The 14,957-nt window shown below is 42.2% G+C and overlaps 1 protein-coding gene across 4 annotated transcripts in view; it reads left to right on the forward strand.

The window, feature by feature from the left end:
- LPIN1 (lipin 1) overlaps positions 1–14,957 on the forward strand; it is a 122,953-nt gene that overhangs the window by 36,018 nt on the left and 71,978 nt on the right. Inside the window, exon 1 of one of the 4 annotated variants that reach the window (XM_072143597.1) lies at positions 10,153–10,317. The exons of the other annotated variants lie outside the window; for them this stretch is intronic. Within the exon in view, the coding sequence (XP_071999698.1) occupies positions 10,240–10,317 (78 nt within the window). The 5' untranslated portion in view covers positions 10,153–10,239. Of the gene's footprint in view, positions 1–10,152; positions 10,318–14,957 lie in introns of those variants that run through there. 4 annotated transcript variants of the gene reach the window in all.

Genomic DNA, 14,957 nt, shown 5'->3' on the forward strand with positions numbered 1-14,957 from the left:
GCAGGGGGGAGTGCAACTTTAGTCACCCCTAGAATTCCATCTTTTATGTGAAATCTGTTTACTGAATAAAAAAATACTTTAGTAAAGTCATGTGAAAATGAGGGGAGAAGAGTCATATTTGCTTGAGATGAGTCAGGTTTAGAGGCAACATGCTTCAGGTATCGTTTTAAAGATAAGCATCTCATTTTACAGATCTCTTCAGACCTGTGGTACTGTGAAGATACAGACTGTTAGGAGTTGGATTTTCATCTGCTGCTCACATCAACTACTATATCTGCTCATATCTCCATTTCTATGGATCACAGACCCACAAGCCTGATGTGATCTGAAAGATGAGATTCTTATCTTTAAAATGACACCTGAAGCATGTTTCCTCTAAACTTGACTCATCTCAAGCAAATGAGACCCTTCTCTGCTTATTTTCACATGACTTTGCAGGAGATTTTTTTTTTGTATGGAAAATGAGTAAAATTTCCCATAAAAGAGGGAATTCTACCAGGGCATTTCCCTGACTTGAGGGGGCTGCTAGTTTAATGGGGTAAAATCAGGTCACAGAATGCCTCTTGGCTAGTATTTCATGTATGTACTACTACCAGATGAAGGGGGACCTCTGAGCGGTGTCCCTTTATAGCCAATATATTTTAGTCCCTTCTCCCTATTAGGGTCGGCATTAGAGGTGCAACTGGAAGAACCCTAGACGTATCTTGTAAAAGTCTTAGAGAAAGACTCATGAATGCGTAAGTGTTGTATAGTGGAGATTTTGGGAGTGGTTGTCCCCCATGCACACAGATAACAGGAATAATGTGCTGACATAACTATACAATAGGAATGTACTATACATTGTATGGGCTATTCCCACAGGTCTCTATGGTAGTGATTAGTGACTCTATGGCAGAGGCTCGGCCGGTCACATGACGTATTGACTTGTATAGTCACCACTGATTGGACAATAAGGACCACCGCCTCTTTCCTAGTACAACGTCCTGAGAACAGCCAGCGCTTTCTAGGAAACTCTTGTTTTCCTCCATGGTGTTTACATTCCTGCACACGGACCCCCTCCGCGTACAGATGGCGTCATTGAACACAATCACGGGACTATAGAGAAGGAGTATATGCAGATTTACGCAGGCTGAGATTGGAAATGAAATATTTTTTTGAAAAAAATTAAAAAACTATAATTTTTTTTCTTATTTTTAGGAGAAAAAAAACTTAAAATATCTGAAAATCCCTTCATTAGATTGAAGATGTATAAAACATATTGGGGGACATGTATTATCGTATCTGCGCCTAAAAAATGCCAGGATCTTTAGTTTTTTTTGGTCACAGAATTGTTGCGGATCATTTATAATGAGTTTGACAGTAATAACAAGGCATAGATTGTAATAAAGACCAGAAATAGGCCCACATTTATCAAAAACAGAGCAAAATGCACTATGTGCCGTTTGCCAGTGTAGTGTGCAGGGGGCGCCAGATTTAGGATTTCTGGCGCATGTTCTGCAGGTATCTGGTGTCCTCTGCACTGTCCTGGTAGAGTGCACCAACTTTTTTTTTGGTGCACCTTTAACATAGACAATTTTGTCGAGTCGCAGTAATAAATGTGGCACACAGGCCGATTGTGCACTTCATAAATACATGTGCAAGCAGTTTGCACGTACTTTTCAGTGCACAGTAGGACAAAAAACTGGCGCAAACTCTCTAAAGAAAACCTGTCACCTGTAAAAACAGCACTAGGAGGTGTTACTAAAGTAAGCAGCTCCTAGTGCTACAATGGACGCAGCAGTGTTACACTGCTAGCGTTATCAGAAACCTCTGATAACGCTAACAAACACTGCTGCGATGTACACTAGAAACGCCGGACCGCGCTGGAAACGTTCCAGTGTATTCATCAGGGGGTGGTCCTAGGCGCGGCCTCTTCCCCAGACCGCCACGCCCACTCCATAGGCCAGCGGTGGCTGCCGAGTGTCATGCGACAGTCACCGCTCCTAATCCCACCCCCTCATGAATACGCCAGACCACTTTGAGAGCGGTCCGGCGTTTCGAGTGTACATCGCGGCAGTATCTGCTAGTGTAACACTGCTGCATCTGTTGTAGCACTAGGAGCTGCTTACTTTAGTACAGGTGACAGGTTAATCTTTCTGATCGACAGGGTGAGATTGCTTCTGCCCCCTTGGATCATGAGAACAGCTTGAATGGATTACTCAATTAATTGGGAATGAATGGAGAGGGTGGATATAAACTACCACACTAGAACAACAAAACGATCAGTTGTCAGACCCCCAGCGATCAGCACATTAGCCAAAATCCTGCTGCTTAACCACTATAAACCACTGTAAACAATGTTTGGCGCTGCAATTGTTCAAAAAAACTTTAGCAAATGGCTGCAGTTTTTTTGTGTGTGTGGGGGGGGGGGGGGGGGGGAATCAAGGCAAGACTATGCTGACAGGATGCCCCCCATTCTGTAATATGCCAATTTCCTGTGGCCCCCCCAAGACTTTATAATGGCCCCTCTTAGGTGGCCCACCATCATACAATGCTCTCCTTCCTTCATTTTAACCCCTACTTACAACACCCATCTTTCTGTAGCCACCTTATAACACTATTTTGTATTGCCCTTCCTTCATCTAATGCCACCTTTACTTGTGATGCCCTGTTATCCAACCATCCCCTTCGGCTCCCTACATCAACATTGCATTCCACTCCTCCAGACAAAGATACATCTGATACCTGGGACATACCTCCTGCTCCCCGGGATAGCGGGACAGATCCTGAAATCCAGGACAAGATCCCACATGATCCCGGATATTTATATGGAGATGAGTATTTCAGTGCACCATGGGAGTGACTGTGGGGGTATCTAGTTTTATCACACATGTCCATTTGTGATTCAGTGTGCCCACTGATTCTTGATTTGCAGCCCCTAGGACCATGAGAACAGCTCCCCCTGTGGAACTAAGTTACACGGACGCCCTAAACCTTGTAGCCGCGGCAAAGGTGCACCGAAAATCTCCTTTGCATGTAAATAAAGATTTCTTCACATTCAGGTGACATATAGGACATGTGTTTATTGGTCGCCTAAAAGATGAAATGTTATACCAAAAAAAAAGGAGTTCTCTGGGTCAATGTTCTCCTATTTAAAAATATTCCAAAATATTCACCCCTCAGTGTCTGGTTCTCATGGTAGATATCTGCTGTTGTGTTCCGTGAACACTGTGATCATTTTTGTGTCTATCTTTGAGGAGTGGAGCTGCCAAAAGCAGAGCATGCAAAACCTCCCCCCCCCCCCCCCCGCATTGTTGTGGCCCTGCGGGCATTATCTGTGGTGGACAATGGGCATGTAGACCTATAGCTGACTGCTGAGTTTTCTACTATATCTTTTTCTAGAATGTTATTACCACAGTTAGGATTTTGCTTTTCCTCTAAACCCTCCAAAATGATGACATCATAGTTTTATATCTAACTGAACTCTACTGTAACCCCCATCCAAAGTGTATCGGACCGCACCTGGTACTTCTAAGCCCAGCCTAGAAACATGTGCCTCAGGACAACATGTTCTTTATTGGTTAATATCCTTGTAAGTTTTGGTTAAAATGTAAGATGGTATATTGAGGATGAATAAATAAGGGCAATGGAGTCATTAATATAATTTATGACATCATGGGGTTCTGCGCTGTGTCATGCAGAATAATCTTTCTTAAAGGACATCTACCACCAGGATGATGGATTGCAAACCAAGCGCACTTACATGCTGGTGTGTGCCCCCTCTGGCCGGATATACTCTTTTTTTAGTTTTTAATATCCTCGTTTTAAAAAAAAAGTATTTAAAAATTATGCAAATAAACCTGAGGGACTCTGGGATCATTTAAAAGCAATGGAGCCAGGAGCCCCTCAGGCTCATTAGCATAGTTTTTAAAGCCTATTTTTGGCTATAAGAAGCTAAAGCAGATCCTGCATGTAAGCGTGATTGGTTTACAATCCTTAACCCCTTACAGATGTATGACGTGTTAGTACATCACACATCGGCTGCAGGTGTATAGAGAGGCCTCACAGGCTGCGCCCTCTCAGTACAAGGTTGGTGTTTGCTGCATATTGCAAGAAACATCCACCGGTAGCACTCACGACCAAAGGCCATTGCCATCTTGGCTGAGATCGTTGCTCCCCATGACGTCATCTGGAAAGACCTGAGGCTGTAAGGTTTCTGAAGATATGTGAGTAAAATTCCCATTTACTGCCCGACTGGTGCACGGTCCAACTGAGCACCAGAACACCCCATAATTTGTGTCACATGGTGCCGAGTGCAGCTGTGCAACACAATTGTGGCGCAGACACTTCTTAAATACCTGCGCAATCAGTTTACACTAAAAAGAAAGTACAAAGTCCATCAAAAAACTGGTGCAAAGCCCTTATTAAATGTGCCCAATTTGTGTCAAAACTGTAATGTAAAAAATAAGCCAACTACATACTGTAGCCTAAATGTATGTAGCAAAGGAGTAGGATAAGAACATCCACTTCTACAATAGAACTGAAAAATAAAGCTGTCTCTTGAACCATAGCAAAAAAATTGCAGTAAAAAAGCCAAAATAACGCTCTCGCAGTTGACATCACTTCCTGTGTGCAGTGATTGGCTGATGCTTCACCTCACCAACTTCCGGCTGTGCATGCCCCCTGCAGGAACACTTCATATAATACATCAATAATGAGATTTTTAGGATGATTCCTGCTCCAAAAAGTTGAACAAACTATTAACATCGAGGTAAAAGCTTTCATGCTAGGTGCCAGCAGGAGGCGGCAGAGCAGGAAGCTTCATCCAATAAATACACAGCAGGAGGTGATGGTGTTTTTGCTACTTCAGCACAAATTGTTATATTCTGTGAACAAATCAAAGTGGATTGTTGTGGCACATCCAAGTCAAATCAAGCTTCATTATTGAACATCCATTAAAAAACTTTACTTGGATGTGCCACGACAATCCACTTTGATTTGTTCATGTTTGATCCCAGACGTTGGAGAGATTCCACCTGTAAGGAGATGACAGGATACGTACGACTCCTCTACTTCACATTACAGTCCCTGGGTTACATACAAGATAGGGTCCAAAGGTTTGTTCTTAAGTTGAATTTGTAAGTACATCGAAACTGTATATTTTATAATTGTAGATCCAGACAATTTTTTTTTTTTGCCCCAGTGACAATTGGAGTTTAACATTTTTTTGCTGTAATTGGACCAAGGATTATCAATAATTGCAGACACCTTACAGCTGATCATTGCAGTCTGGGACTATAGTAACATCCAGAGAGCTTCACCAGAGGTCACAGTGGGCAGATGGGTCCGTCTTTAACTAGGGGACCGCCTGTATTGTTATTTTCTGTGATTTCAATGAATTTCTTTATATACTCTGATCTCCATACATAATAAAACCTGCGACCTCTGGCACAGTCACGTCTCACATCACTTCTCCTGTAAGGCCCTGGAAAGTTTTCCTTTCCCTTCATACTTCATTGTAGCTCTAAACCTTTTGTTTACTCCAGTCGTTGGCATGGTGCCCGGGCCGGCATGTGACTCTACCGGTAATTACATATTCGCTATGGAAATTGGGAAATATCATTGCTAAACTGTGAGAAAGCGCTTGCAATTATCTTATTTCTGATCTTTTATGGATCATATGAAATAGATGGGTGGGGCTGCAGTATCTGACGTTTTATCAGAGTCCAGATCCTCTCTTGACCCCTCTTTAGGGTTGATGCTACTTTTACTTACCTTTGACTACGGCAGTGGTGGTGAACCTTGTATAGACCGAGTGGCCAAACTTCAACCCAAAACCTACTTATTTATTGCAAAGTGCCGACACAGCAATTTCAGCAGTAACTTATTCCTATCTTCTTGCTCGTTGTTGTACCACACCTTTCACCATCCATTATGAACCCTCTGAACAGGAAGAATCATGGAGCCCAGAGAAGGAATTCAGTTATAATCTGACCCTGTCCACACCTGCTCTTTCTTCCTGCAGTTCCCTCCAGGATGCTTCACTTCAAAATAAAGCTGATTGAGGCCCGTCCTGGCCTACCTGGGACTGCAGGAGGATCCCTTAAGTCCGGGCTAGTGAATCTTATGCTGGGGCAATGGCCAACTGAGAGTTCTCTGAGTGCCACCTCTAGCACCCATAGGTTGGCCACCACTAGACTAGGGTGTTGGAGAGCTGATCTGGCTTAACTCCTTTCCCACTATCACAGCCCCTATGCCTGAAACAAACTTTGCTTCATAGGTATGGACCCAACAAAGTCCTATTGGACTTGTTAATTACTACCTTCAAAACCCTTGTGTTTGCAGAGGTCAATTACAAAGTCCATAGATTCTCATTCCCATTGCTCCTAACCGGAATGGTTTTTAACTGTTCCCTCTCCCACCTCTGAGGAACATCTAAGGCTCCACCTTCCACAGTCTCCTAATTCAATTCTTTTGAATTTCTCCCTTTTTTTCTACTCCCTACCAAGCCAACCATGACCAAGCTTACACTAAGCCCATTCATGAACCTCATGAAGATTCTAGATACATGCCTTGATGCATAACACAATGATTGTCTTCTTCAGGGTTGTCCTAGGGCAGAGGTGGCGAACCTATGGCACGGGTGCCAGAGGCGGCACTCAGAGCCCTTTCTGTGGGCACCCGGGCCATCACCCCAGCACACCAGACAGGACTCAAAGAATCTTCCTGCAGTTCCAAGCAACTTAGAAGATGCTGCTTTCAGTTGTATTTTGATACTTACTTAGCTACTTGGGACTGTAGGAAGAGGAAGAATGAGAAGACAGGGACGAATTATCTTTGGAGATCCTCCTGCTGGCCCCACGATTCTCTGTGTGCAGAGGGACACTGGAAAGAAGCTAAAATGATGAAAATTTTCCATCTTTCTACTGTGTTGCTGTCCTCAGGGGGCAAATATGATTGAAAGTTGTTGAACAGGGAGGATTAAGTTACTACTTTAATTTTTGGTTAGCACCTCGTGATAAATAAGAGGGTTTTGGGTTGCAGTTTGGGCACTCGGCCGCTAAAAGGTTCGCCATCAATGAACAAGGGGGATCAACATCTCATTATCTAGGACTTAATTGCCAACTAACATGTCTTATTATACACTGATTACAGACTAATACAACACAGTACAAATTCTTTAAACATAAACCTGCATAAAACAAATTAAACAAGTATTAGCTGACATGGCACCTATAGAAGTGATTATCCGGGCTCACACTGCATCTCACAATCAGATTGCAGAAAAAGTTGGTGGTCAATCCAGATTTCCAGTACGATCTGTGTTTGGCACGGCATAACATAGTATATGGAGCTGGCAGCAGTGGGAGCAGAGCCTGTAGTTACAGATATTGGCCACTACACAGATCATGCAGTGCCATACCCTGTATTCTGCCCTAACAGATACACTACATTTACCTGCAGAAGTCCATTGCCATATTAGAAGGGACCCTATGGCTCCGGCGTAGAACTCCATGCCCTGCACCATGTTGACTACTCATGAATAATAGTCAAATTTTGTTTCAAGGTGAAGAGATAATTTCATGGGTTTTCTAATGGAAAACCCCATAGGGGCAGCCTCTTTGATCCTCCTACCCAGACATCTTCAGTGCACAGCTACAAGGAGCTGCTTGCACTCTTCCATGAAGCTGGAGTTCTGCGCATGCGCAGCAGCTCCGGCTTTGGAGCCGAGATTGCGCAGCTGCCGGCCTGTGTTCTGTATTTATTATACAGAGAAGGACTCCCATCAGGGTAGATGTTGTAGGTCCACTCAAACCGCACTTTCCAGGCATCTTCACCCCCCACAGAACATATATAAATGGACAAGCCAATAGACGCTTGGGATACTTTTCCATGAACCTACGTCAGCCCCAAATTGTACTCAGTTATCTTTACCCAAGCACATAGCAAATATGTGACCTGGGCTCCACTGTTATTGTATACGGCCGCCCTGAATATGAAACTGTAAAGCAGAATCCTCATGATTGATACATATTTCACTTCCTTTATTATCCGCGTTATACATTAAATCAGATGTTGTTCATTAAAAACCTGTTTTTCCCGAAAGGTTTCCTCTGTTGCTGCTGTGTCACTGGGTCACACGACCTATTACCAGAATGTCATAAATTACACCTTATTACCATTGTGTATTGTTCTCTATAATACTATGCTGGTCTTGCACTTTGTTGTTGAGAAATATATACAAGATATTAACATTGTCATTGTGGATATAACCAAAGTGCTCAATGAAAAAAATGTTACACTATTTCTATCCACAGGTATTAGAGCCACACAAATAAGGAATTTAATGCTAAATCGGTTATTCCCATCTGGGTATTCACATATAATTACATTGATCTACCATATATTTATATATACACATTTCTTCCGCTGGATATTATTAAATAAATCTACCAGTGTGAAGATAATGTCCCACAAATGTAGCCACGTTGTCCATTAGAAACAAGATAGCTGTCCTTGGATACGACCACCGCTGAACTCTGCCAGCAGTGGCCTGACATGTGCTGTTGACTCCTGTCTGACCACAGGGATTCAGTTTTCATTACCACAGGACAGCTGTGGCACATGCAGGACATTTCATATGCAAAAACAATTAGTTTCTTTCTGAAATCACTCCAGCAGAGGTGGTCATATCCAAGGACAACAATCTACATATAAGGGACAATGTGGCTACATTTATGGGAAATTATCTTCACACAGGTATTTTTATTTAATAACATCCGAATGAAGAAATGTATGTGTATGGATGATGAATTAAATCAGATGTCAACGCCCAGAAGAGAATACCCCTTTCATTTATCTTCTTCTTAAATTTAAGATTTTACTCTGATTTTGGGTGAGGATAAATTCTATGTACACCAATGATTATGAAATAAACTTAAAAAACATAATAAAACTGCAATGAAGATGTACATGGGTGCACAAAGGTTTCAAAACGCAATTCGAACATTATACGTGAATGTAACGTAATGGAGCTGTGCCTGAGGCTGCATTCACACACGGCTTTCAAATTGTGGTTTGAACAATAATTCAAAGGCTGCAGGGAGGAGCTTGGCCTGATCGTATTTGTGTTTATACTGAAACATGAACAGGAAATAGGTACAAACCCTTATGTAAGGGGTATTTCTATGTGAAAAGAAAATCTACTTTTTAAATCCATCACGATAAACCAGGGACATTACTCATAGATCCAGGCATCTATTTAAATCTACTTTTAACATTATGCTAATTTGCCTGAAGGGCTATGGGGGTGTTACCAGAGCCTCTAGTACTGGATATTCACACGCTCAGCTTTCTCACTCTGCGCGTGTAATCTAGCAGCAGCAGGGACCTGCGCTAACAGACTTTGAAGATACGGCACTAAGGGGTTTTGGAAACACCCCCAGAGCCCATTAGGCTCATTAGCATAATTTAAAAGTTGATATTAGAGGAAAGGAGGCCATGCATAACAAATTTAAGGAGATTACCACAGTCACGGTGCCTGGATCTATGAGTAAGTGTCCCTGGTTTATCATGATGGGATGTGATGGTAGATTTCCTTTAATATTTATGGGATGTATACAGGATACGTGATAGATTTTGGTCCAAACTCTGTGGCCTGCAACAATCTCGATCTCAATCCTTACCCATGACAGGGCTAAACTGGTAGTGTACCTCACTCTTTATTTTGGCCTATGGAAGTGCCGGAAATAGCCAGTCAGAGACCCCTTTAAGGACCTATTCTACGGATAGGTGTTTAATATTTTTAACTTGGTAAACCCCTTTAAGGCCTTCCAGTAACTCAATGGCATATTCTAGTCTTTGTGTGATTTCTCCATCTTTGCTTGGTTTCCCTGGTGTATTGATATGGATAATGATCCTGGGCCCTCTAGATGTATAATGTGACCCTGGAGTAGACAGATGCCCTATCCAGGGTCCTGTGTCCCTGCTGTGCCCCGTGTATTGCCTCTTGCCTATTCTGCTGTGGTCAGAGAATGAGCTTCCAGCATCATTTACAGGCTGCACACATCTACTGGAAAGTGCTGTCCCACCACGTAACAAAGAGTCCTCTGTGTACTGGCCGAGGTGCCATCTGCTCCAGTATAATACAGCTAATCCACATACTATGGACCCATGAAGACTGGGCATCACCTGGCATCTTGGTATCTCTGGAGTCCTCCATGAACCCAATGATAGTAGCAGATCTGTGGGTGACACGACATGGGAAGAGTCAAGCAAATCCTGCACTCCCTGAAGTCCAACAGCCTCTTGTCTCAGGCTGAAGTGAAAAGGACGACGGTTTGTAACAATAATAATGACTATATAGAAGAGACTATAGATTCTACTTATACATTGTTGCAATATCTTAGACTGGTCATTCTACTACATCTGTAACTTTGTTGTTATTGCTTTTTTATGTATTTTCTATACTATAACAAGATAATAGTATTTGAGATATATTAAATTGTTAATTCCATGCAGATTTTAGGGTATTTTACCACTTTTTAAAATTTGTATATGTTGGTTTATAACATGGATATGGCGGATTTCTAAAGGTTTTCCCTAAATATCCAGAGGATCCGATCATAACGTACAGCAACGAGGAATAATATTATTCAAAATTTCTTATGACTGAATATACCGTAACAGTAGCTATGAATTAAATTTAGTGCCATTCATGTACATTGGGTTGTTTTGGTGGGAAGTACATGGGATGGCTGCAGGCTACATTGAGATTAATGGGGCACTTGGAGCTGTAGGTCCACTTAGAGGATTCCCTTAGAGGATGAATGATGCGGTAGGGTGCATGTTCGCCCTGAGTCTCCATTGAGAGGGAACCTGTCACAAGGGGCCTCATTTTCACTAAAGACAGGCTACAGAAGCCCATTACTGCTTCATTGTAAATATGCTTTCTCTAAGCATTTTCATTAAAATAGAATTACCTTGCACCCTGACAGACTCATCTGTGTAGTCACAGGGGTTGGGCTTTGGAGTGGATGCATTTCAAAAAAACAACACATGACTTGTCTGTGCTGCAGACTCCTCAGCTCTCAGTTCCCGCCTTTGTGCTCCTGTACAGCTCCTCCCTCCCCCACTGATGTCAGGCTGTGAGCTCTGTGTAGAAGCAGGAGGGAGGAGCTGTACAGTAACACAAAGGGGCGGGGGAGGAGAGCTGAGGAGTGAGCAGCACAGACAAGTCAAGTGTTGTATTTTGAAATGCATCCAAATCAAAGCCCAACCCCTGGGTCTACACAGAGGATTCTGTCAGGGTGCAAGGTAACTTATAACACAAAATTATATTGTAATGCAGATGTTTAGAGAAAGCAGAAAGACATATTTGCACTGCTGCTGTAATGGGCTTATGCAACCTGTCTTTAGTGAGGTCCCTGGTGACAGGTTCCCTTTAAGGGAATGGGACTCCAATTCTCATAATAAATGGGATCCCAGGCGTCAGACCTCTACTGATCTCTAAGTTATGAGCTATCCTAACAAATAACTTTACCCTTGTAATGTCCAATCAGGGGCAGATTAAGACCACCATGGGTTCTGGGCTGTAGGATTGTGAGCCCCTCAAGTTAATTTTTTCTCTTAATTGTGTGACATTTACTGCCCGCATATGGTACAAGAACCATGTTTCTTGGGAAAGGAGGGGGTCCCTTCTGTCGGTTTTCAGTTAAATAAGTTCAAGGACCTTTGGAGGATTTCTAAAAGTCTTGAAAGGGTTCCTGCATACTGTACATGTGTTTTGAGAGCCGGCACAATGTTTGGGGATTTCAGGGCCCCCTCTATCATCTCTACAGGGCAGAATCCAACTTGATGAGTTGTTTGGTTGAATATGGGCCACTGGCAGCCGCCCAAACCGCCCGTATTATAATCCGCTACTACGTGGAATACGTCAGGATACTAAATGCATGTACATTGTATCCAGTGATAAGGTGCTCAGGTCACCTTGATGATAGATACTTTCCTTATCTTACAAGACTGGATGCTTTTATCAGATCCCATTCCCCCTGCATTGCATTTCCCTGTCTCCATTTCTTTGGGATTCCCCTGATGTCATCAGAATATTGGAATTGTCACTTGTACAGAAGTGTCTTGTATTCTCAGGTGTCAGTCCTCACTAGATCCTAATCATCTTATCTCCATACACTATCCCTTTATATAACATCCAGACAGAAAGGATATCATATAGTATGTCCTATAATAAAGACATTATTAACCCCTTACATGGGACAGCCCGATACAGGGAGACAGGTGACAACTGAATACATAAATGCATACTAAGAACTAGAACCCATTACCCAGACTATGGATATGAATCTTAAGGACAATTATTATAGTAGCTTATAAAATATATCTAAAACATATTAGTGGAGATTCACTTCAGGAGTCAAGTGCCCAAAAAAATCATCTTGTGCCAAGAATTTCAGACTCTTATACAGACAGAAAGATGGCTGTGTTTCCGTATTGTTATGTCATGACCTTAGCTAACAGTTACTGTGACAAGCGCTGTAGTTAAAGGAAATCTACCACCAGAATGAAGGATTGTAAAACAAGTATACTTACATGATGATGTGTGCCCCCTCTCTCAGGATCTTCTCTTCTTTTAGCTTGTTTTTTGCCCTTGCTTTTACGAAAAAGATACTTTAAAAATTATGCAAATGAACCTGCAGGGTTCCATGCTCCATTAAAACCTATGCAACCTGGAGCCCTGCAGGCTTATTTACAGAATTTTAAAAGCCTTATTTTGTAAAAACTAGGGCATAAGAAGCTAAAAGAAGAGTGTATCCTGCCAGAGGGTGCACACAATAGTATGTCAGTGTGCTTGGTTTACAATCCTTCATCCTGGTGGTAGATGTCCTTTAAAGCGAAAGAGTCCATGCATCATATCTCTGCATGGTGCAAGGACTCCCATCCTGTGTAGTGTGTTCAGTCATGAGATCCGACTAGTACAGTACATTTATCCATTTCCAAAGTCTGAACACGTTTGTGTGGAACAGAGACAGATTTAGGCCACTTTCACATGCGCGTATGATTTCTGTAAGGTTTTTCATCCTTATGTGCAAATATGTCACTGTATTCGTATTGTATCTGTATGAAATACTATTTGCTGGCAGATGATGGATGGGTGACAGAATGCATACGCCGCACGTATGCAACACGTATTTTATACATTCCCATGGACTCCTATGGGGCGTACAGAATGGAAATACTGGAGAAAATATGAGACTTGCTATATATTTTTTTACTTCTTGCTCACGGTACAGTACAGTGCACAATGCAGCCATTTGAATGGATGCTCGTTTTGCCCATTGAAATGAATGTAGCCATATGCTACCCGTATGAAAATGGTACAGTATGGGTAGAATACGGCTGTTTTTATACGTTCATGTGAAAAGGGTCTTACTCAGTGTGAAGGAAACCGTGATGTTTCGGACCCCTGAAGGGTACGCAAGGTCACTTAGTTATCCTTTTATAGACACTCCCAGAACGCACAGGTTCTGAGAGGCGCAGGAAGTGATTTAGGTTTGTTCACACAACCTCCGGATATGGCACAACAATAAATCACAACCCTTATTATCGAACCCATAAGCTGCCACCAGTTCTCCTTTAATACAAGCCCGGTCCGTAACGGATTTATATAGGGTGAGGAACCAACCCGGTAGCATGTATATAACCAAGACATGGAAGTTGGTTTCGTGGATCGAGATAAAAGCGAAATGCAGGTTAAATTTTATATTTAATTGCCTTAAGGTCACACTAGACAAATAGTACACACAAATATATATATATATATATATATATATATATATATATATATATATATATATATATATATGACTACAAAGGTAGGACTACAAGTATCAGCAATTTGTATTTTAGTTACCTTATTCGTGGGCCAATTAGGGATGGATAGTCCACACTTTGAAATCTTTCATGCACTTGTGATGTTAAGGTTTTCACCAGATGAAAGACAAAAGCATCACGGGTGTTCTGATTATATTAGGTGCAGACACACCCTTGAACACCACCAGGAGGGCGTGTAGGACCCTACTTCCAGGTATTAAGTCCAGAACCTTGGAGAAGTCTTAGCTTCTCAAGGGGAAGACGTAGGGTCAGGGTTCTGCTATCATTGTATCCGGGTGAATCCCTGGATCGCATTGATACCAAAACTGACCCATTTGCTATGGTCCCATCCCAAGATATTTATATCTCTAGACCCAAGGATGCTAGAACCTAATTAGACAAATCGATATGATACCCTGGTGATACAGGTTCCAAAAATGGATTTGCCCTTGGGCTGAGATGAACCATGACTCCAGAACTGTCCCTAACCAGAATATTGGTCTAAGAGTTTTATGACTTATTGTCTCGTGTTTAAGAAATGGAGGGAGATCCATGGAGAGATTCAAGGAGTTGCTGCGGCTGAGGAAATTCTTTGAAGCTACCCATTGTAGTGTTAGATAACATTCTAGCTAGCTCCATTAGGTTAATTAAGATAGGCTGGGGCGAAGTAAGGGATATGGGTGGCTTGATGAACAGGACAATATCTGGCAATATCTAGCATGCCTGTATATATGGGGGAAGATAGAGCCTGCTCAACCCTCTTGTATCAAAATGGAAGGACGTATTTCCCATTAAAAGGCTCGGGAACACATAGAACCTAGAACCTCAGGCCACCTGCACAAGAACATTGTATTCATCCATGTGGTCTCCGTGTTTTCTCTTTTTGGATGGCACATTGACGTGTTAATGTCAATGGACCTGTGCACATGAACGTGTTTTTCCTAGATCTTTGTGGAGGATGTAGAAAACTCAGAGCAGCTTCTGTTCCTTCCCATAGAAATGTACAACAAAATAGGAACTCCCCATAGTTTGTAGTTGTGCATCAGTTGCTACATAGCAGAATCATGCGATCCTTGAAGAAGGTGTATAGA

The sequence above is a fragment of the Engystomops pustulosus genome, chromosome 3 (assembly GCF_040894005.1).
Source record: "Engystomops pustulosus chromosome 3, aEngPut4.maternal, whole genome shotgun sequence".
Classification (NCBI taxonomy): Eukaryota; Metazoa; Chordata; class Amphibia; order Anura; family Leptodactylidae; genus Engystomops; species Engystomops pustulosus.